Genomic DNA, 22,769 nt, shown 5'->3' with positions numbered 1-22,769 from the left:
AGCTTTCTCTAATATCTTGTTCTTTTCCAATTCCTTCCTTTTCCCTGCCTTGATGTTAAGTTTAACTATCGAGGGTAAAGTTTAGAGTGCACCTGCTTTGTGCACATTCTCGCTACCTGTATGTCTACGGTCTGCGCACCATATGTCGTGCGAGGTGGATTTTACCATCCACCTCATACGATACTCAGGGTCTGGCAGACCATTTATATCTCTGGCTGAGGTTTGTGTCACCACAAAAACACTAAAGTGGAGGTTCAGGTTCCACACATGCATGCATAGATGTAAGTTTGGTGCGCAAAACATTTGTTTTAATATTGTACTTTTGTAATGAGGGGCTGTTGGAAAATTACTGGTGCTGGTGGTTGTGGTAAGGAAGGGCGGTGGCGGGTGGGATGTGGGTTACATTTATAAGCGAAATACAAGATCAAACATTTCAGATACTTTAACCATAAAAATTAAACCCCTATGTTTTATTATGTGCCTATTTGATTATATATTTTTTGTTTTATATACAACATAAACTTTAAATATGAGTCCAATGCCTTCTAAGAAAAAACTGAAGGAACCTTTCCTGCTTACATAAGAAGTGTAACTACTATCTCCTGAACAAAAAGTAATATATATATCCCTTTTCTGACCCTTCTCTGTCTCTAATCATATTCGTCCCTAAATAAATATGTTGTTGGTTTTATTAAATTAATTTCCTGTTCTTTTGTAGTCTGAAAGCCCGAAAAATTGACAACACCAAAACAAATTGTGGTGATATAATAAGGTCTCTGTGCAAAGACGTGTACTGCCCAGTGACACACCCGTACCTAGCTGCCTACTTGCTTTATGATCCATCTGTAATCTATTATCCACAGTGCTAATGTGCTTAAAGCTAGACCCAGCTCCGCTGTCTGTGGTGGTGCTCTGACCTTTATCTTCTTCAGCCCACCGTAACTCATCCAGTCAGTCACCCATCAGCCTGCGGGTGGTTTCAATTTGTCCCAAGACATACTCTCTTTCTGTTATGTTAGTCTACGCATGCCTGCTTATTATCTTTGGCCTCCCAGCAAGGATTTGACACCGGCTGTGCATGAACCTTTCTGCACGTGGTTTATCCATTTCTGGTCAAGAAACAGTGAACAAGAGAGAGAATCAGAAGACCCTGAGGCTTCTTCAAGATGTCTGCATATTAATGGAACCAATCCCCTGGGAGTCTTGATTTAATGAATAATCTATAGTACACATAACCTGGGGGTCACAGCTTCAAAGAGTGAAATAATAACATCAAGTGGTCTATCAGTTTTTATAGAGCATATGCGCAGGATCGTTATGTGCTTTTTGATCTTGTGCCAGAGAAGTGCTGCACTCTGGGACTGAGGGTCGCTGGTGGAAGTGAATAGGAAATCCATTAGGAGGTTAACCACCCGGCTAATATAATTGAAACTGTTTAAATTCATGATAAAGATCCTCTGTTCTTAGATGTGTAATAGGAAACACCTGGCAACTTCCACCAAGAGCAAACATGTTTTGTATTCAGTCTCCACGTCTTTGACTGAGGCATGTAAAGCTCTTGATAAGATTAGTGTATGCAAGAATATCAGAGGATTATATGCACTCACCAGACACTTTATTAGGTACACTTTGTACCAGGCTGAACCCCCTTTTGCCTTTAGAACTGCTTTAATTCCTTGTGGCGTAGAATCAACAAGTTGCTGGAAAGATTGCTCAGAGATTTTGGTCTATATTGACATGACAGCGTCACGCAGTTGCTGCAGATTTGTCAGCTACACATTGATAATGTGACTCTTCTTCCACATTCCAAAGATGCTTGGTTGGATTGGGATTTGGTAATTGTGGAGGTGATTTGAATACATTTGAATGCATTGCCTTCCTGTTCATCACCAACAACCATGCCACATTTAAAGTCGCTTAAGCCACTTTTCTTGCCCATTGTGATGCACATCATCCTGGTGATGTCTACTTATCTAAATGCACTGAGTTGCTGCCATGTGATTGGCTGATTAGATATTGGCTTTAATGAGCAGTTGAACAGGTGAGCCTAACAAAGTCTATGTGAGACTGTCTGCACAATAGGTGTCCACTAGGACAGTTATCATAGTAAATGATAACTGTGAAATTAGCATTTGCAATAACACAAATAGATAAAACTTCCAAAAGTTAACTGGTTCAGTTACACAGTAAAATCTGTTTTTGTTGGCCAACATTAGCTGCCATTAGCTATTGGTCTTATCACATGATGTTGCAGAAGTAAATCCAAAAAATATGCTAAAATAAGCTGTTATTAATGTTACTTTAAATTACTTTCCTCCATGACAGAACACGAAAAGTCCTTACAAAGTTTGCAGTAAAGAAAAATCCAGTACAACCAAGGTCATTTTATTGGATTAACAAGAAATCATCAAATATACACTTCATTACAGTTCAGTTTGGATTAAAAGCCAGTACATTATTTAAAATATCACTTTAGTTTCAACAGGGCTTAGCGATTTTCTTTAGGTCCATAATATGCACAAAATGGTCATTAAACAAAACATGCAGTAGATATTCAGCCATTTAGAAAATGGTGGCTAACATGAAACACATGCTCTTAAGGAAAACTCCTGAATGAGAAACAGTGCCAGCAGAAGATGCTGCAGTCACAACTGGAATGATCCAAAAGTCCTTTGGCGTCAACAGAGTAAACTGAACTACATAAATAAAAAACAGACAAATGAGAAACATGGAATACTGGAATGTAAAAAAAGAAGAACTAACCCAAAGATGAAAAATTATTATCATGTGAATACAGCGTTTTTGAGCCATCATATGCACTTGTTTAGAACTCACGGCACAACATTAATATTTGTATTATATAAATATAACTAAAGCATGATGCTACATTTTTAAATTCGCCACAGTCCACATTTAGCTTTTTTTAAAAAAAAGACATTTTCTTTTAAATTCAAACCAAAATCAAGGGATAATTGAAGGTTTGGGAAGCGTGATTAACTCTGGCCTCCAGTCAGATATCAGTTAGCTTAGTTTAGCTTAGCACAAAGACTGGGAGTACGGGGTGCCAACTACACAACACTGCATAAGAACCACAAATTATTGCTTTTACACTTTGCTGTTTATAGACTGAACAAATGAATTAGTAAGATTTAAAGGTGCTCACAGGTTACTTATGGACATTGGTACAAGTTATTTCCACAGCTCTCCCCTTTCGGAGTAAGCTAACAAGCTGCTGGGTAACACTTTCTCTTAATACAGATGAGAGTGGTTTCAATCTTCCGTTGTAACACTCCGGAAAGTGAATAAGTCTCCCAAAAGTCAAACCGTTCCTTTGAAATCAAGCCAATAAATCCTATAAATATCTTTATATCTACTCGTCGGAGCTTGAAACTATATCAAGAAGCAATATAGCGTTTGTCTTTCGTTATGCTGACACCCAGAGGACTGACACCCCGCTTCCTGTTTGTTGGCTGATCTGGTTGACTCGTCCACGCACACAGTCCAGCGAGAAGAAAACCGCAGTGCCGTTGTGAACCTGGAAGGATGCTCGCAGACTCACACTGGCCCAGTGGCTGCCCTCGGACATCTGGCCAGCTACCTGCTGGGCAACAGGAACAAGCCGCGGTCCCTCTCCTGAAACCTCTGAATCACTTCGTCTGAGCAGAGTCACCTTGATCAAGCTGCATGAGTGAATGAGTTTGAGATCCAGAGCGACACTGGCTGTACCGCTCTCTCTGAATAGGAAATCTCGTCTCTGATCTGTGGATCCCTTCCCTAGCAGCTCCATTTGGGTCACCTGAGGACTGGTCTGTTGGAAGAACAACGGCTTGTTCCGAACTGCTCCTGAGGGAAGGCCGGTGTTAGCCACAGAGGCAGAGAGAGACGAAGAAATTGCAGCGGGGACCCACACCAAGCTGAGAATACTGATACCCGTGTCGTCACCAAAGAAGCGTACGTTGCACTGAGCAGGAGAGAGAATTTCAAAACCCAGCGTGTCTCCGGGGCCAACTTGAGCTGCTCCAGACAGAGCTATTGATGTGTCCCGGTAATGGACACCTGGTTTAAAGGCACGGAGCAGCTCCATGCTGGTCCCATTATGGTTGAGGTATGCCAAAAGTTGGAAGCCCTCGCTCACACATGCCTGGCCCATCGAGTACAATGCCTGCTGGAATACAAAACGCACAGTACCACTCTCTGCAAAACGGATCCCACGACCATCATGAGTAAGTCCCACTACATACGGATCAGAGGTGGAAGTAGTGCGGAAGACTGGGCGATAGTTTGTGTGGTAATGTGCGGAGACCATTGCCTGTGCTGTCATGGCAACAGCACCGGTGTCATGAGAGAGCCAGAGGAGGCTGAGTGGAGCTGTGGAGGGGCCAAACAGCTGCAGACCTTCAGTGCTTTGGTTACAGTGGTGGCTGGCACTCCGGAGGAAGAGGGACATGATGTGACCCGGGGCAACCTCTGCTACCCCACTGATGCTGACACCTTGGGGCGACCTGCCCTCCCGCTGTTCCACGCGAATCCCACTGAGGTCACGACCTTCAGAGCCTTCTGTGTTGTTCATGCGCAGACATACCTGGATGAAGCTGCGGCAGCCATGGCTCACTGAGAGATTCTCATCCAGCCAGACGAGACCGTGCTGCCTGAGAACCAGGCGCCCGTCCTCAATGGACACCAGATCATCGCCTCTTCCCTCTATATGAAGCTGCACACTGGGGAAGGCTTGAGCCAGGACGTGTCCTTTTTCTCCCTGGAGAGTCACATCTCCATACCAAGACTGTGAGAGGGTGCTGTGGCCAGCACTATGGCCAGAGCAGACAGTGTCTGTGGTAATGGTGCAAGGAGAAACTGTGGTTTGTCCATCACACTCATTGCAGGCTTGACATTCGTCCATCTCTGAGTTGAAGAAGTAGCCATGGCCACACATTCCTGAGTGTGCTTCTCGCTCTGTCATGCCCTGGCATCTGAATCCACCTGGTAAGCACCGCATAGGAAAAAAACAAAAGATTGCTCTCAGAGATGCAATATAATGTTTGAATGAATAAGCTAGTGAAAGAACTATTTATGGTAATAAATAAGTTGTGCAGCAAATCAAGAAGTGTTTAGTGTTTGTTTCAAGAAGTTTAAAGCAATTCATAGTACCTGGAGTGTTAAGACACTTCTGTTGACCTCCACACAGATCAGCTATTTCAAGACATTCATCTCTGTCCTGTAACAAACAAACTTTCAGTTTGGAAGCTAGGGTAGGGGATGGGTTGCAAAGTGAAATTCAGATACTACAGCCATACCATAAGGCCTATTATTTTTATTAGGGTCGATTGGAAGAAATAAAGCAAAGTCTTCACACTTCTAATTTCTTCTGTTTTGACAAACCTTGTCATAATATTAGGCCAGGAAAGACAATGTTAGCTGTGGCTCATAACACTTCTAATAAAACACGTTGCGTTTCCCCCTCGCATAAAGTCATAGATCAGTTAACTCCACTTTAGTCAAAAGAAGACTGCCATTTCCAGTTGCAGTCATTTATATTCAGATATGAGAGGTGTGATAACAGATATGACATGATATTTTAAGCGTAAAGAGGAGGAGCTAGGGCTGACGTGGGTTGCAAAGAGGGTTGCTGAGGCAGCAGCAACTTTAGCCTCCTAAGACCCGAGCTCCTGTTTGCGATGCATTAATTTCTCCTAGATATTTGTGATTAGATGGACCTGAAATGTATATATATATATACTAAGCTTCCTCTTTGAACATGGTTGTTACATACTTTTGTGAGAAAAAAGATTTCCTCAGATGTGGACACTGGGATTATTTTATAGCATAACACGACAAAAACAACATGACTTAACAAAGTATAAAATACTATTGAGCACAATGAAGTATAAGGTGCAGCAAAGCCAAAATGTAATGTCCCCATATGTGGACGCAGGGTCTCAGGAGGTTAGGCAGGCTAAAGCAGCTTAACTAGCCCACTCTAAATGAGATTTGCCAATATGATGTGCAAAAAGTATCAGCTTAGCTATTAGCTCAAGTTGTTTGATTTAGATAAGCTGTCAGCAGCTGATGTGCAGGGAAGGCACACTAAGCTTCACTCTGGTAGCCTGACTAATCTGATCTTGCGCTTTTCGTCAAGTTCAACTGTCACTGCTCCACTGTATGTGTTACAGAAAGGAAAACACTTGCTAACACATGCTAACCTGGCAGATCCTGTCTGCGTGCACTGAACACTGCGCGACTAGGAAGAACCCGGCAGGACAGACGGTGCACTTCTCACAGCGGGGACGGCCGCTGCTGTAGCCACAGTACTCCTCAGGGCCACAGCTGCCACAGGTCAAAAGGGACCGGCCCACCTAATGGCATTAAACGCAATGATACCCAGTGGTAGTCGGCAGCAGTAATATTTTAGATATTAGAATACTTGACGTGATGTTCACATAATGTACTCCAGTTAAAATAATATTCATTTATATTAAAATGGATAAAAAATTTGCTCAAATTTGATAAAACTAGTAAAAAAATAGATCAGAAATCTTCAAGAGTCATCCAGGTATGATTATAAACACACTGAGACTTAATCACTCAAGATTTTTCAATAGTGCAGTTCATGCTTTTAGAGTAGATCAGACTGATATGAGAGTTAGATCTCTTCCGTCTCAATACTGTACACACATTTCTGATTCAGCTTACTCCTCACCTCCATCACAGTGGCCTCCATGTCCACTTTGTGCAAAGAGAGAGCCTGCTGTGCTCGGTGAGCTCTAACCTGTCCGCTCAAGGTTTCCATGTGACTGTCCAATTCCCCCTGGAGGTTCTGGAAAGATGTTTGTTTGATGCTGTCCATCAGTATGTTGTACTGGGCTTTTACCTGAAGGAAGAGAAAATGAATTATATTACACTTTAAGTGTGATTTTGTTGATAATAACCATGACTAAGGAATGCTCTAATTTCTTCACTGTGCTCGAGAATATCGTCCTTATCTGGTTCATATGAATGGGATCTTATGCAGGGAGGTGAGAAAAAAAAAACTTGTGGATTGGGTGTTTTCTGTGCACTTTTCTTGAATTACCACCTAGGAATTAAACAAATATGTAAATATCTCCCTCATGATCAGTCACAGCAGCCTTACTTGCTCCATCTGGTCATACATCCTCCTCTGCTGGTCAAGTATTTCTCTTTGCTGGTTGACCAACATTCCTTGCTGCTCACTGAGCAGACTCTGTAGCTCCTTGATCTCGTTCTGTTGGCCCTTGAGGGCCTCCACCAACTTTTCCTGACTCTTAGACAGCTGCAAGTGCAAGACTAGAGCATCCTCCGAGGGAACTTCGTTGTTCCCTGTGGCAAACAAAGAAACCTGTTACATAGCAACTGAAGTGATTATCATTTTTAGTTTACTTCTCTTTGCATTTTCCAACCAATCGCTGATACCAACCTGGTTTCATGTCACATGTCAGCTGTATCCATCCCCGAGAGTCTGGGAGCTCATCCAGAAATTGTGCCGCTCTGTCCGTCACATGAACAGGTGACGAGCTTCCTCTCCCGTCGTCTCCTTGCGTACTGCAACCGTCTCCGACGCAAAGCTTACTGTTCTTCTGACGCATTCGGGAAGGCAATTTACATCCAATCCCTTTGCACTCCCGCGTTGCACTGTCATCACTTGTGGAGCGATGAGAGACCGTCGTCGGACAGGTCCCTCCGGCACAGCCAGGGTGGAACACCTCCGCCGTGATGGTCCTCGGGTTCGTCCTCCTGGTGCCATCCGTGCCCACTGCCTGCGTAAAGCCTCCGTGCTGAGGCTGGATGACGGTGTACGACGCTAAGGGCGCGCTCTGTGCTTTGGGCTGACGGAAATGAGCATCCTGTTGGTAGGTCGGATAGACTTGTCCTTGCCTGGATTGTGCAGATTGGTCAAACTGCCGTCGGGACGAGGATGTCTCCGTGCGCCCTTGGCACAGCGCTCCGACGCACGGTCTGCTCCAGTCCTGACCAGAAAAGCAGCGCGGTCCACGGCAGATGTCTGATACACAGACCACAGATGTGACAAAGAGTAAAAATATCGCAGAGATTCCTGCCATGTTGTAATCCTTAACGGTAAAAATGTTATAAAAAAAAAAAGCCACGTTGTAATGGTAGACCTTTAGAGCATCAATCCTTCAGTGTTGCGGATACTGTTTGATCATCTCTTTAAGAAAAGGTCAATCATATTAGTAACGGGAAGACCTACAACTGCCAGTAAGAGCTTTAAGCAACTGCTTAAAGCAACTTATCTCCATTGCGCACACCGCGGATTCAGACCCCTTTGCCCCTTCTGTGGATAGTTACGTCTAGCCCACATGTGGCGCTCACTGGTCCTAATTGGCAACAGGTTTTGCTCCTAGTCTTAAATTAACCCTAAGCTTTCCCGGACATACCACTCTGACGAGTCACTCCATTCCTACTGAAGCAGCGCATATTTGGGCTATTCTGTTATTTTTATTCTCACACTTGGGAAGGTCAGTCGTGGGCAGTTTTGTGCGTGTACAGTAGTGACCTGGAAACTCCAAAAGGAATTTCAGGGACTTAGTTTATAGAACCTTTAACATGTAACTCTCTTTCTTCCCCTTTATAATTCATTTTGATTATAGGATTAACCCTGCGGCTTTTTAACAAGCCCCGTCGGAATTAAAAACTTTAAATGACATCCAAGCTTTGATCTCTTCTTTGGTTCTGGATGTCGAGTGCTGACTTCTAAACACAACTCTGGTATATTGCAGAGCCGAAGCCAAAACTGCCTTTCCTGTAAAATGTAAACTATATTACAGTTTATTGCCCTTCTCTAACCCCACATGGCTTTGATTAAAGCTTTAACCCACATTAGAAACACTTGAATGTTCCCCTCTCTCCTCATTTTCAAAGCAAAAACGGCATTCACTCTCTCATTTGCACATCAAGTACGAGGAAGCTGGTGTGTGAATCCTGCATCTCTTCACATTAGTTAGTTGTAAATCGAGCAGAGGAAGAGCTTACAAACAGCCGCACGATGGATGTCCTGAGTTGAAACTGTAGAGTTTTTCAAAAGGCAACAGGAGTGGGTGAAAGTTACAATGTGCATGCACACGTACGGTCAACTAATGTTAGAGGTGCCGCTACTAACACTTTACTAATTTAAGTTAGTGTGAAACCACATGTGACTCTGAATGTGGCGACAGTCAACAAGCAGAACAAAGGCCACAATGATTAAAAGACAGAAGTCAGGGGAGAATTTTCATCTGCACACCTGCATTGTTCACAGTGTTGCTCTTATTAAACTATACCGCACTGCATCTTCTACAACTGGACCTGTACACTTATGCATTTCTCTATGCATTTCATTTGTGACCATGCAAGTTCTTTTTGAATGAAGCAACAAAACATAACAGCGCTCCACATCTTAAAATAACTTAGCTGCATCAGCAGCAGCCCTTTCACTTTTCTTTGCACTATATGTGCTCACATTTCAAAGCTGTCAAATGTGATTTCGTTGGAGGGCTTAAAACTGTTTGCACCACTCCACTAATAAGTCCATACACAATCTTTGGTGGAACTTTTTTCAGCATCATCGTTCCCTTAAGTAAACATTAACATATGGCCGGGCAGCAGGGAGTCAGTACATTTAACGTTTAATGACAAGAAGCAGTTTATTCTTATCAAAACCGTTTCACGTCAGGGAAAAGCTGAAACATGTGCACGAGCCTCCTAAACTCGAAACAGCGCATATAAGTTCTGTGTAGCCTATTGCAGTGAATGCAATAAATATGTGATCTGTTGTAAGTCAAAATGTTCTGATCCTGTGTGTTCTGTAGAGGACCTCTTGTGTACAGCCTCTTCAAATATAACACTGATGACACTGCAGCTTCTTTGATTTTGCACCATTGCATCTTTCAATGTTTTTTTTAGATCATGCTAATAATAGACATTATAATATACCAATTTACTCATGTAAGTTATTATATAATTACAGTATAGACCTGTATAACATGTAAGAGCTCAGGGTAGGTGCAGAGGTGATTTTTTTCAAATCATGAACAGGACAACACATATTTGTCTTCCAAGCAGATGCACAAAGCAGAATAAAATGGCATATATCAGTGAGTTATGACATGCACATTGCCACACATTGACATAATAAGTGAAAACAACTGTGTGGCTCTACCGGGCCAGAAGCACAGACACGAGCGCTACTTGAGCCCGATCTGCTTCACCTACTTCCTGATTTCACAGGAAGCCGAGTGAATATCTGCAGTGTATCAGGCAGCGCAGGCAAAGGCATGTGCACAAGTGCTTCCTTATACACTGACCTGTCAGTGTTACAGCAATGACACTCACTCTGTGATGCTTCCATGTGTCAACAACAGAGAAGAGGTAAGAATGCTAAAAACATATTAATGACAGATGGTGTTTTTTTTTAACTGGCTCTGCATAGTAAATTAATCAAATGTGCTGCTGTCAAATTCACAACTATGTAAATAATTCAGTGATTTACTGGAAGATAAAAGAAAGAAAGAAAGAAAGAAAGAAAGAAAGAAAGAAAGAAAGAAAGAAAGAAAGAAAGAAAGAAAGAAAGAAAGAAAGAAAGAAAGAAAGAAAGAAAGAAAGAAAAAAAAGAAAGAAAGAAAGAAAGAAAGAATTTTGGTGGGGTGGGGGTTTCATGCAGTGGTACGTCTAGAATGGTTCAGTGATGCTCTTGCTGTTTTTCAGGCCTGTTGTCACACTGCAGCCTGACTTTGGGAGTGATCGCACTTTCCTAATATCTGATCATCTAAAGTATGTAAAGCTCTTGGCTGACTGTACGTACACATATTCCTTCCTTCTGTTGGTGCTTTTAAGAGTTAAATACTTGAATGGTCACATCAGCTTTGTTTTAAGACAAACACATGCCTTCTCGCAGCAGCCAGTGGACGGTTGTGCAACTAATTAGAAAACAGCAAGAAGCTCTCGACCGCAAGGAAAGAGAAAACATGTTGGTTTACTGTCAACAAGCAATGCAGTCTGATTCCTTTCATGCACATACATCTCAATAAATTATTTTGTGCTCAGGCCTCGGCTCGTCCGCCTGTGTGTCTCTTGGCGGTTCCTCGTGTCGTTGATGCGCGAGACCACATCGGGAGGCAGCAGCAACACTCTGACGTGCCTGATGAGAGCGTGGAATTCATAAACAAATGCGGTTTTGCAGCCCTTGCTTTGATGAGCGCAGTCTGCAAATGCAGAATTGCTGAAATTAATAGTGAACACTGAATGAAACTGCTCCAGGAGACAAAGGAGCCAGGAGTTAGGAATGAGCTTCACATGTGTGACGCAGAAGTCCAGAGGTAAAGTTCACCGTAGTGATCCAAAAATTTCACTTTCATGTGGAAGCAATACCTGGTGAGCTCCACTCTTCCCCTTTCACCCCGTTTCACTTTAATGGTCTGTTTACTGTTCAGCGTAAACACAGAATGAGACCGAGCAGCAGAGGCGTAAGTCCCGCTTCACTCTGGATAAATGGACATGCATGTGTCTGCATGAGGATGTACAGTTATAAATACAGGCAGACGGTTTATACATGTTTCAAACACCACATATGAGTTACTGTATACAGGACAGGATCTGCATGTTATTGACTTTAAGCTGCAGCTTTAAGGTTTACAATATATTAGGGCAAAGCTAAACAACCAAACAGATGTCTGCTGTGCTCTTCATTTATTTAGAAACCGACTTTATCTTCAGTCTCAGGCAAAACATGTACAAGCAGGTCTATAAAGACAAGAGGAAAGTGGCTTAGATTTGAAAGTTGTCTTAAAAAGATACTTTATTACAAAATATACAGCCTAGAGCCAATATTAGGAAAAATGAAGACAAAGTCTCACTTTCACCTAAAACTGCAGCACTCCTCAGCCCTGCAGGGCAGTTTAGCATCTTTTAGCTTATAGTTTTAATCTTACAGTCTGCAACAGCACCCCTCTGGTCCACTCCTAGAGTTACTTTCAGCCACAGCGGGCAGTTTTCTTCAGGAAAAATGCTCAGAGAGACACACCCTCATGCAGCTAACAGTACTAATAGTGGCTCTCTAAAGTTATAGAAGCCCGAAATTGTAACAGAGTGTCCCAATCAGAGACTGTATATAACATGTGGAAGCAGCCACTGCGCTGCAGTCAAACCATAAACTCATCAGGAACGCGTAACCTGAGACAGATAAGGGACACCGAGGATCATTTTTACTTCTGAACAATCAGACTTCTTTTTACAGTTGCCTCCTTGCACGTTGAAGGCACTTCCAAACTGGCGGCACTTTCCTGCCCCAGATGCTAAGTCCATCTTTTATATCCAGTCTATGGTTCCCAGTTGGAAAAAAAAAAAAAAGATAAACTCCACAGAAGGAGACAGGCCGCAAAACTGTCAACCGAGAGGCTGTGGTTCATGTCAAAACAGGAAGATCGGATTGCATTCCTAATCCTCAAGACACACAGTGAGTTGAACACACAACAGCAAAGCTTAATGGCATACAGAAAAGAATGGAAACAAACCATGTTTAACAAGCTGAGGTGCTTCCCACCACCATTACACACACCGTGAGATTAAATTAAAGAAAAAGATAGGTGCGAACTCGCATGACTGTTATATGACTGCAGTGATGCATGTTTATCTGTTATAGCAAAATTGCAGAAACATATGTGTGCAGAAATCAAGAAACGGGTATCACGTTGATGGTCTGCTGAACTCAGTCATAAATAAACACGTGTAAAAAAGGAAAGTAACTTTAAAAAAAAGATCTGACATTTTTATCACCGCCCTCGCCTCTATATTTGTTGTTTCCTCTGTTTATATTTGCTGCTGTTAGTTTCTAGGTAAGCTGTGGCTTTTCAAAATAAATGTATTTACGGGTATTGACATCCACATATTGCAACAGTCTCGCAGAGTTGGCAAGAAGCAGAGAGCTCATTCTTCAGTTTGTTTTTCAAGCCAATCCACATGCAAGATGTATTTTTGATCCTAAAGCTGGCAGGATGCCGCCCCCATATGGAAAAACCCAGACACTGAATTCCACAAAAATTTGGTCTGATGGAAACCTTTGATCTCAATAAAGCCTCTTTACGGGATTCATCGATTAAGTGCGAGGAAAACAAAGCATTTAAGGTTCAGCTATTGCTTTTCAATCACAAATTATTCAAAGACTTGTGCAGATGGCATCTACAGGAGGTGGAAAATATTTCACTTATTTAGGAAACATATCGATGCTGTGCAGCCTTATTAAATCAGCTTCAGCGAACACTTATTTACACCTTGGATAGAAGATGGAAGGTCACGCTCTCCACATTTGCTGCACAATGATTAGAAGCAACTTCACAGCCAGAGCAGCATGGAACCCATTTGAAGCTGTCACACCGCTGCTTTGTCTCTTTGCACAGCCACAGTGAAGACACTGCGCAGCGTTGCTCCTGACCTTATTTGGAAACGGCAATCACAATAACAATTGTTTTCTGCGCCGAGTTGAGCCATCAGCACAAGCTTTGCATTTTGTTTATCTGTTGTTGCCGTGGCGATTATCACATCCAGATTGTGCGTGTGTGCATGTGCACAGTGTTTGTCCCCCCACCCCGCCACAAAAATGTCAGTTGTTATGCTGGAGTGTCTCTGCCAGTGTTTCCACAAACAGAACTGACGCATAAGAAACACGAAACTGATGGTAAAATGAACTGAAATCAGCCAAATGTTTTCAGTTCCCAACGCTTCCTGCAGGCCGGTGCACCGAGATCCACTTTACTTGGTGCATTTTTGTATTATTCTGCTCCCTGAATTGCTGCTAAAACCTGAATTTCTTGCTCTACTTTTGGCAGATGGACGACATAGATGCCATGTTCAGTCACCTGCTCGGAGAGATAGATCATCTCTCTCAGGTCAGGTTGTTTTTTTTTTTTTCCTTATAAGAAGGTCTGAAAACACAATTGTGATGCTGTAAACTGATGAACATTGAAGGTGCATGCTGTGTTAATAGGATGGTGCAAGTGAAGGGGGGGGTCACCAAATTACAGTTCATCCCGAGTGCCTCATGCTGACAGTGTACAAAAAGTCACGGATTTCAAATGCCAGAGGTAGAAACAGGTTAATGGAAGTAAATCAGTGTTTTCCTCATAAACTGGCCATTATCTGCATACAGCAAGCGGCCTTTGTTTCGCACCGGGCGTCCTACAGACGACTGTAAGGCAGCACTGACATGTGAAGTCATCGGCTCTGGATCGGACTGTGGACGATCGCTGCAGATTTCCTTAAGCTGCACATAAGCTGCTCATCATATAACTGCAGCTTGCCAAGAAATGTGTTACAGACTTGTATCTGATTGAAGCCTCAGCCTGAGGCGTAGCGTATTATTGTCAATTTCCAACCTCTGCATGTAAGCTGTAAATGAGCACAGCTCTGAGAATGGCCTCAATCTATGTTCAGTATTACATCATACATACCAGAAAGGCTCCATGTCACTCTGACATGTGTCCTCTTTGGAAAGCCATGACAGCGACAAACGCCACTCCACAGACCACTGAGAGAAGCATTTTGAGTTGCGTGTTGACCCTCAGAGACTCTTAGAAACGAAAGGATTTTAAATGATTCCACTTATTGATTTGATTGGGTTCATTCTCTTTGCTTTACTGCCTTTGAGCCAGAAAAAAAAAACAGAGGTCTGCTCTAAAGAGGCTTGGTGGTGTCATTTAAGCAGCAGCATGAGCAAATGTGTTATTAGGTACAGTAAGTAGGGTAGAACAGCACGCTTGCAGGCATTATTTTGTTTGCAGGTTTTTGCCCAGCTTGTTTACAGAAGATGATTGAGCCTGCAGAAACAGAGCATGTTAACAATTACAATTATAGCATTTAGATCTGTTTCTTGATAACAAATTCTTTAATGGGGGGGCGCAGATTCAACAGAAACGTTAGAGCCATTTCCTCAGATTGGAAAGTCCACTTCTAAAACAGTGATTGCATATTACATTGTAATGAATTGCTTTTTCTTAACAAACTGACTTGTGATATACTGTCCCCGGCATACTCTGAGTGCAGTGTGTTTTCTGTTACTTGAGTTAGCTTGAAGACAGAGCATGATGAAGTACAGGGAAACAAGTTACTCAGAAACAGCAGTTCAGAGTAGCTTAAGGACACAGGCGGTTTCAATTAAAAGTGTCAAAATATGAACTGTTGCTCCCCTCCACAACACGACCTCTGGGATCATACACTATATGTTTCCCACAATGTACAATCGTCATCTGTAGTTGTGGGAACGGAAGTTGGGGCTCTGATGATGTAGGCTGATTTGCCCTTACGTCCCTGCAGAGCCTAAACACTGCAGCCGACTCACCAGAAGTGGATCTTGCATCCCAGACGGAGAAGACCTTCTCCATTGGCTTCACCGACCTGAATGGTGAGTAGTCGTGCAGATGAAGCTCCATTACTGAGAAGAAACCTTAAAGGCATTACTCAAGTTCACCAGAAAATGCCGCTCATTCATTTTTCCTCTGTAGATGTGTCTTGACACCTTTACAACCTTGCTTCTCTAACTCACAGTCTTGAGGTCATAGCTAAACCTCACACCTCCTTACAGAGTCTCTTAATGAATTGGAGGACCATGACCTGGATGCTCTGGTGGCTGACCTGGCATCAAAGTCAACCCCACAAGAACTCCCTACTTCAGAACAAAACATCAGCGGTGCAGATGATCAGACTGCACCACCTGTCATGACTCAGAAATTTGAGGCAGTGGGTGCTCTTCCTCCACCACCAAACACAGCTGTATCTTGCAGGGAGATGCAAAGGGTAACCCAAAAATATTCCACTGAGCCAAAACATAAAGTTGTAATTTGCTGGACGCGGGAAAAAGGGAGATAACTTTCTAATATGTTTCCAGAGTGAACCCCAAACAAAAGCAGATAAGATAAAACTAGCTCTAGAGAAACTGAAAGAAGCCAAGATGAGGAAGGTAAGGCTAGAAGGGTTTTTTTTTTTTTGCATCTCATTGAACCTCACGTTTAACCTTGAGTTAAAGTAACTGCCTCTCTTAGCTGATAGTAAAGGTGCTGATGAGTGACGGCAGCTCCAAGACTCTGATGGTGGATGAGAGGCAAACGGTGCGGGAGGTTTTGGACACGCTGTTTGAGAAGACGCACTGTGACTGCAGCATTGACTGGGGCCTGTGCGAGACCAACCCTGAGCTGCAGATTGGTGAGATAAACACAAACACACACAAAGACACACACACTCAGTAAAATAACAGGCAGCCTTTACTGCCTACAGAGTAGCTGCACGCCTTTCACACTTTGAAAGGTTTTCAGGGAGTTTCCATCAATAATTTGCTTTGCTTTTCCATTATTTCAGAGAGAGGCTTTGAGGATCATGAATATTTAGTGGAGCCGCTGTCTGCTTGGACTCGGCACAGTCAGAACAAACTCTATTTCGTGTTAAGACCCCAAAAGTATGTGATGTTCACGGACCCTCAGGTGAGTAACAGAGCGCCTGCTGTGTCTTCATGGATAAAGTGTGATTACATGTTATAATGCTCAGTCAGTAAATTGTGCTTTTCTCACCATGAAGCTATTTTACTTGTGGAAAAAGAAGAAGGAAGCTTTGAGTGAGATTAACCAGCAGGCTAAAGATCTCCTAGTCAAGGTCAGTCACAGTACCACACTTGCATCTTACCGATGACATCACTTTTCATATTTTGCATTTCGTGCCATTCCTCTGACGCTGCAGGAGAATTTCGGGGGTTCAACTCTGATTGTTCCTGACCTTGAGGGCACACTCTACCTCAAAGAAGATGGGAAGAAGGTTTGGAAACCACGATACTTCATGCTCAGGGCCTCGGGCATCTACTATGTGCCCAAGGGAAAATCGAAGGTATAGAAAATCTACATTTCTAATGTCTTGTTGCTCAGTGGACAACAGTTAGGTGAGACTCAGGTTACCTTTAGCAACCTGAGTAGGTAAAACAATTTCCTACAAAGACATTGAGAGAACTTTATATTGGCTGTGATCATGAGAATAAATACAGTAAACCCAACTATAGTTTACACCAGTCTAGCTGTTTTAGACGAGGCTAGGCTCAACCCGGACTGCCTCACACCTAACCTGCTGAAAACCACAGATATATACAGGCGACATGTAGTTTTTTGTTTGTTTGTTTTTGTATTTTGGTGATGTCGTGCTGTATGAACTGACGAAAATCATAAGCAGTACAAAGATGATGACACCCTTTGGTTTCTGAAGTCCCGTCCTGAAGCCTGGAGATGCCATCATCATTTTAAAAGAACTTTTGTCTTTTTGAAAACACAGTTATCGCCATCTGGTGGCCTTCAGACAGCATGCAGGTTTTCACTTCCGTATTGGCTTCATTTTTCATGGTCAGTTGAGGCACAAGACCTTTATCTATAGATGTTAAACTGTCTGTGACTACAATGTAAAAAGCCAGTTGTCTGTTCAGTTCTGTCACAACCTTCTGGCTGTAAATAATAGTGGATTTTCATAAGGGCACATCTCACAGGCCAGATGCAGCTGTGACACCTACATCTGTGCTGTAAAACAACAGCAGTGTGCTATCTGATGCTTCTCTGCTTAGCGTTTGCTGTGGGCTAAGCTAACCAGTGGAGGAGGCAGCTACATGAATGTTGAGTCAGACATTTCTGTGCATATTTGTGCAATGTTGGTAAATGGTGCACAGTATGGCTGCCCCTCCCTGAGCCTGGTTCTGCTGGAGGTGTATTCCTGTTAAAAGGGAGTTTTTCCTTCCTGCTGTTCTCAAGTGCTTGCTCACAGGGGGGGGGGGGGGTCGTCTGATTGTTGGGGTTTTCTCTCTATTACTGTAGGGTCTTTACTTTACAGTACAATACGCCTTGAGGTGACTGTTGGTGTGATTTGGCGCTACATAATTAAAATTGAATTGAACTGAGTTATATTGATAAAACAAGTTTAACAGCAGTGGCCTTGACAAAGATCAAGAATATTTTGGCTGCGTGTGAAATCCATAATAGCATACATCTGAGCAGTCAGGCATCGCAGAGCTGGAGAAATTAAAATGGACAGTCTGAATTGAGGCCTTGCCGTCGCTAAAAGGAAACATGTCTTTGTCACTAAGACGGAGCGGAAAAACACCCCCCGTTCAGGCTGACACCAAAACTCGGCCAAATGGGAGAATTTGCAACAGGGAAAACTGTGTGAGGCAGATGTGCAAATCACAAACATAAAAGAGCGAAAAGGAATCATCCAAGGCCGAGGCGGCATGGATGAAGCAGACACGGGTGTCTTCTGCGCTTACATGACAATGAGCCCAAGAAGAAGGACAAAATGAATAAATAAAAAGAGCCGTCACCTTTAGTTCCAAGAAATGTGACTGAAGTTTAAATTGAACAACAGCATCTTTATCACTGTGGTTTAATGTGTGAACATGATGTGTTAAACATTAAAATTTTAAAAGGGAACAAATGTCAATGCACTACACTGTGAACTTTTTTTTTTTTTTTTTAATTTACAGACAAATGGATTTGCATCAAACTGCTGCCTGCCTTGGTTTTAAAACCTACCACACAGCACTCATAAACAAGAAGACAAAATCACAAACTGCATTTATACAGATGCCAATACTGGAATCTTCCACTAAGAGGGCTCTGTCTGTTTGTGGTCTTCTGTTCTGCCATGTACTGTAGCCATAATATCCAGTTTTTCTCTATTCCAGTCTTCCACTGATCTCGCCTGCTTCGTCCATTTCGAAAAAGTCAGCATCTATACCACCAGCGACTACAAACAGAAGTACAGAGCTCCCACCAACTTCTGCTTCATGCTAAAGGTCAGCTCAGAAACTTTAAGTGGCGATGGCAAGGAAAAGCACTTCATGCAACTTTCACGTTTCTTCAAGGTTCTTTCTGTTTATAGGCTGTTACTGCAACTGCATCCCTCTGAACATCAAAATAGCTGTAAACATTACAGGATTAGCAGCTGGGGACTTCTTTTTGTAAAGTGACGCTGAGATAACTCACCAATTCAAGTAATGTGATCTGTTTTAAGCAGCCAAAAGGCTTCCTGAACATACACACAATTAAAAAAAAAAGAAAAGTGACCAGAAGTTAACTAGAACAAGATGACGCAACATTGTGGTTTATGTTTTATCGCATATTTAAATTCAGGCCTGGGACAGGGTTTAACACAGAGTGGAACAATGTGCAGACCTGAGGTGGTGCTATTTGAAGGCTTGTACCTCAGTGTTACTCAGCTGTACACATAAGAATCATATTGACTCGTATTGCACTGCATTATGTGTTTTAAATATCATATCAACAAAAATGACCGTTGTTAAATAATACACTCACTTCCCTTAATTCATGGGAGTATATGGCTGATCAAGATCAGTTTGTCAAATGATACAAGTGAAATTTGCAGTGCGCTTAAGTGAGGAAGTGGAACTAAAAGAAAAGCCCGTACTGAACAGTGGGTGCAATTTGATTTGTTATTTTTAGGTCCGTCTCTCAGTGTGTCAAACAGATTCTTCCCAGCTGTGAGAAATTGAACTGACAATCACACGCGCTCAGTTGACAGAGTGTTAGTCACGTGTAGGTTTTGGTCCCGTTTTAGCCCACTCTGTAGTTACAATGTGGTGTGGTCTGCCCTCTGCTGGTTATTTTGTGTATTACTTTTTTCTTTCTTTCTTCTTTTTTTTTTTTTTTTTTAAGAGTACGAAAGCATATAATTTAATTTCATGTAAACCATGAGAACTTCTTCCCAACCTGTGGGTTATTTTCTGTGCCACTAAATGAGATTTGTGATCCTGAGAAAGTAATCTCAGCGTGTTGTTCAGCTTGTGCTTTAATGTGTAAGGTTGGGAAAAAAATGGTGGCAGAGTCTGCCAAAAGAATTAGACTCATGGGAAATGTAGGATGTAGTGTTTTGAGGGCTTTTAAAAGGCGTACCTGCAAACCTTTTGAGTATTTTCTCTCTCTTTCTCATCTAAGTGAACTGTGATACAAAATGACCATGTCTGTCTCTATGACATAAGAGCGCTCTCTGCTGTCACTCTTTCCCCAGCATCCGTGCATCCAGAAGGAGTCTCCCTACATCAAACTGCTCTGCTGTGAGGACCAACACACGATGTTGCTTTGGGTCAACTCCATCAGAATAGCCAAGGTGAGATTCAACGCTGTCTGTAGCACAGCTCATGTTACCATAAACAGTGAAACTGAAATCCTGGGCTGAGTTCAAGCTGTCCACTCATTCAGGCTGATATATGTAGTGTAGAGCGTCTGTAAATGGTGTCACCCGATGATTTTATGGTGTACTAAATTGGGGGGGAAACACCACTGAAAAACAGTTACCAGCTTTGTAATTGTGTGTGTGTGTGTTCAGTATGGAGCTGCCCTGTATAAGGACTACCAAGCAGCAGTGAGAAGAACATCTTCTCTGAAAATCCTTCAATCTTCTGCAAACAAAGGTACGTTTATATGAGTATAAAGAGATAACCATGTTATATGTTAGAACCATGTTAGCTAGGCCTGCACAAAATACCTGTCCTTAAGCAGAGAATCAGCATGAAGATATAAGTTATATATATCACGATACAAGTTTACAAAAGTATTACAACAATCTGTAGGTTGTCAGTAAAATCAGATTGCAAGGATCTGCAAATCATTTGAACCATATATTTAACTGGATATAGAGGAAGAACATATCAAATGTAGAAGCTGAGAAAGTTCCCTGTGGCAAAATGTTTAAACAGAAAGTTGGGAAAGGCACATTTACTCATCTTAAAATTGTCTGTCCTTTTAACAACGTCCTGCAAGTGTTTTGGAACTGAAGTACTTCAGAACTGCTGTAACTACTGGAAGTGAAATGTTTCCTATTCTCACTTGATGTTGGAGCTCAGGATTAATCAGGTTCAGCTGCTTTGATATTAATGAAATTATCAACAGGTGCACTAGAGGGGCAACAATGAGACAACCCCCAAACAGGAAGGGTTTTACAGGTGGAGGCCGCTGACATTTTCCCCTCCTCATCCTTTCTGTTTTTTCATTAGTTTTGTGTTTGACTAGGGTCAGAGTCACTACAGGTAGCATGAGGTGATTCCTGGACCCTGCAGAGGTTGCACAGGTAGTCCAACTCCTCCAGGATGGCACATCAAGACGTGCCATTGCCAGAAGGTTTGCTGTGTCTCCCAGCACAGTCTCAAGAGCATGGAGGAGACAGGCAGATGGTCTAGGAGAACTGGACAGAATGTCCTTAACCCATCAGCAGGACTGTTATCTGCTCCTATGTGCACGGAGGAACAGGATGAGCACTGCCAGAGCAACAAAATGACCTCCAGCAGGTCACTGGTGTGAATGTCTCTGACCAAGCAATCAGAACCTGACTTCATGTGGGTGGCCTGAGGACCCCGTGTTCTCTAGTGGGCCCTGTGCTCACTGCCCAGCACTGTGGAGCCTGATTATCATTTGCCACAGAATACGAGAATTAGCAGATGAGAGCAGGTTCACCCTGAGCACATGTGACAGACGTGAAAGGGTCTGGAGAAGCCATGGAGAATGTAACATCGTTCAGCCCGACCAGTTTGGCAGTGATCATGCTGCATGGTGAACAGCACCGGGATGAAAATCCTCAGATTATGACCATGCCATGGGGCCCGAGTTCCTCCTGGTGCAGGACAGTACCCAGCCACATGTGGTCAGAGTGTATTAGCAGTTCCTGGATGATGAAGGCAATGATTGGCCATTGGCTGGCCCACACTTTTCACCAGACTGCAGCTGAGAACCTCAGTGCATCTGATGCTGCCAAATGGCGACTGTCCAGGAGCTCACTGATGCCCTGATGGAGGTGTGGGAAGAGATCCTCTAGGACACTGTCCACTGTCTCATCAGAAGCATGGCGACACATTGTTGGGAGTGCATACAGACACACGGGGGCCAGAAACATTGCTGAGCCACATCACACAATTTGGATCAGCCTCTGGTTTTGAATGTGGTTTAAATCGAGCCTTCGGAGGGCTGATGATTTTGGTTTCCACTGATCATTGCTACGTTATTTCATTCATCAAGATCTGATGTACACGTTCCATTAATTTCCTTAAATAGTGTCTTTGGACTCTGCTTCTGTGTTCACTTTGAGGCCCCAGCTTTTTGTAAAATGAAGTTGTACGCTTCTTGCATCATTAGTGACAAAATATAAATAAGGAAGCTGGGAAGTTAAATAAAAATAATTTCTGCATAAAATACTTAATATTTGAATCCTTATCTTCACATTTCTCAATTCTTATGTGACCTTACAGATGAATCCAGAGGTCACTCCCCTCAGATCAGCCCACAGCTGGATCCATCTGCACCCAAAACCACAAACCACACTGAAGACTACCCATATGAGCCACCACCTGACTTCATCCCCCCTCCACCTGAGCACGCATCCTTCTGAGACTTCGCCTGCAGTACATCCAAGATTAATATCAGCAAGCCTGGATTTAGCCATTTCAGCCTAATGTGAGGCTCCGGTAACACATAAACACAAAGTAGTGGTGAGATGTGAACGCGTGTTTGAAAATGTATTTATTCACAAATCTATATTTATTCGTGGTTTTATTTGGGGGCACAAACATACAGTAGACAGCATGTTTACAGCATGCTGCAGCTCGCTGGCACAAAACCCACAGTGCTGCCGTTGGTTTCATTGAGCTATTTATTACAAAAAGACTGTACATAAATTTCAATGAACACATCCTATGTACAAACTGAGAGGAGAAGACAAATATCGGATTCTGTTCCAATGAA

The 22,769-nt window shown here is 42.7% G+C and overlaps 2 protein-coding genes across 3 annotated transcripts; one reads left to right on the top strand and one right to left on the bottom strand.

The window, feature by feature from the left end:
* Window positions 1-2,388: 2,388 nt before the first annotated feature.
* LOC115796124 (uncharacterized) lies at window positions 2,389-8,303 on the bottom strand. 2 transcript variants are annotated; one of them, XM_030752382.1, is made up of 6 exons: window positions 7,433-8,303; window positions 7,130-7,335; window positions 6,698-6,868; window positions 6,201-6,353; window positions 5,149-5,215; window positions 2,389-4,980 (listed from the first exon to the last, which is right to left on the bottom strand). In XM_030752382.1, exons 1-6 carry the CDS (start codon window positions 8,073-8,075, stop codon window positions 3,425-3,427), a joined length of 2,796 nt encoding a protein of 931 aa, XP_030608242.1. In that variant the 5' UTR covers window positions 8,076-8,303; the 3' UTR covers window positions 2,389-3,424. The 2 variants fall into 2 exon arrangements, with proteins under 2 accessions (XP_030608242.1, XP_030608243.1); XM_030752383.1 differs by lacking the exon at window positions 6,201-6,353.
* A 1,941-nt stretch (window positions 8,304-10,244) lies between these two features.
* Window positions 10,245-22,577, top strand: LOC115795338 (amyloid beta A4 precursor protein-binding family B member 1-interacting protein-like). The gene is made up of 13 exons (XM_030751180.1): window positions 10,245-10,380; window positions 13,833-13,892; window positions 15,316-15,403; window positions 15,584-15,795; window positions 15,887-15,958; window positions 16,041-16,200; window positions 16,354-16,475; window positions 16,570-16,644; window positions 16,729-16,872; window positions 18,704-18,814; window positions 20,047-20,145; window positions 20,365-20,449; window positions 22,277-22,577. The coding sequence occupies exons 1-13, from the start codon at window positions 10,351-10,353 to the stop codon at window positions 22,414-22,416; spliced, it is 1,398 nt and encodes a 465-aa protein (XP_030607040.1). The 5' UTR covers window positions 10,245-10,350; the 3' UTR covers window positions 22,417-22,577.
* Window positions 22,578-22,769: the final 192 nt, after the last annotated feature.

Source organism: Archocentrus centrarchus, chromosome 17, assembly GCF_007364275.1.
Source record: "Archocentrus centrarchus isolate MPI-CPG fArcCen1 chromosome 17, fArcCen1, whole genome shotgun sequence".
In the NCBI taxonomy this organism is placed as follows: domain Eukaryota; kingdom Metazoa; phylum Chordata; class Actinopteri; order Cichliformes; family Cichlidae; genus Archocentrus; species Archocentrus centrarchus.
Note: the sequence above shows the minus strand (reverse complement) of the source record. Positions and strands in the feature narration are given on the sequence as shown.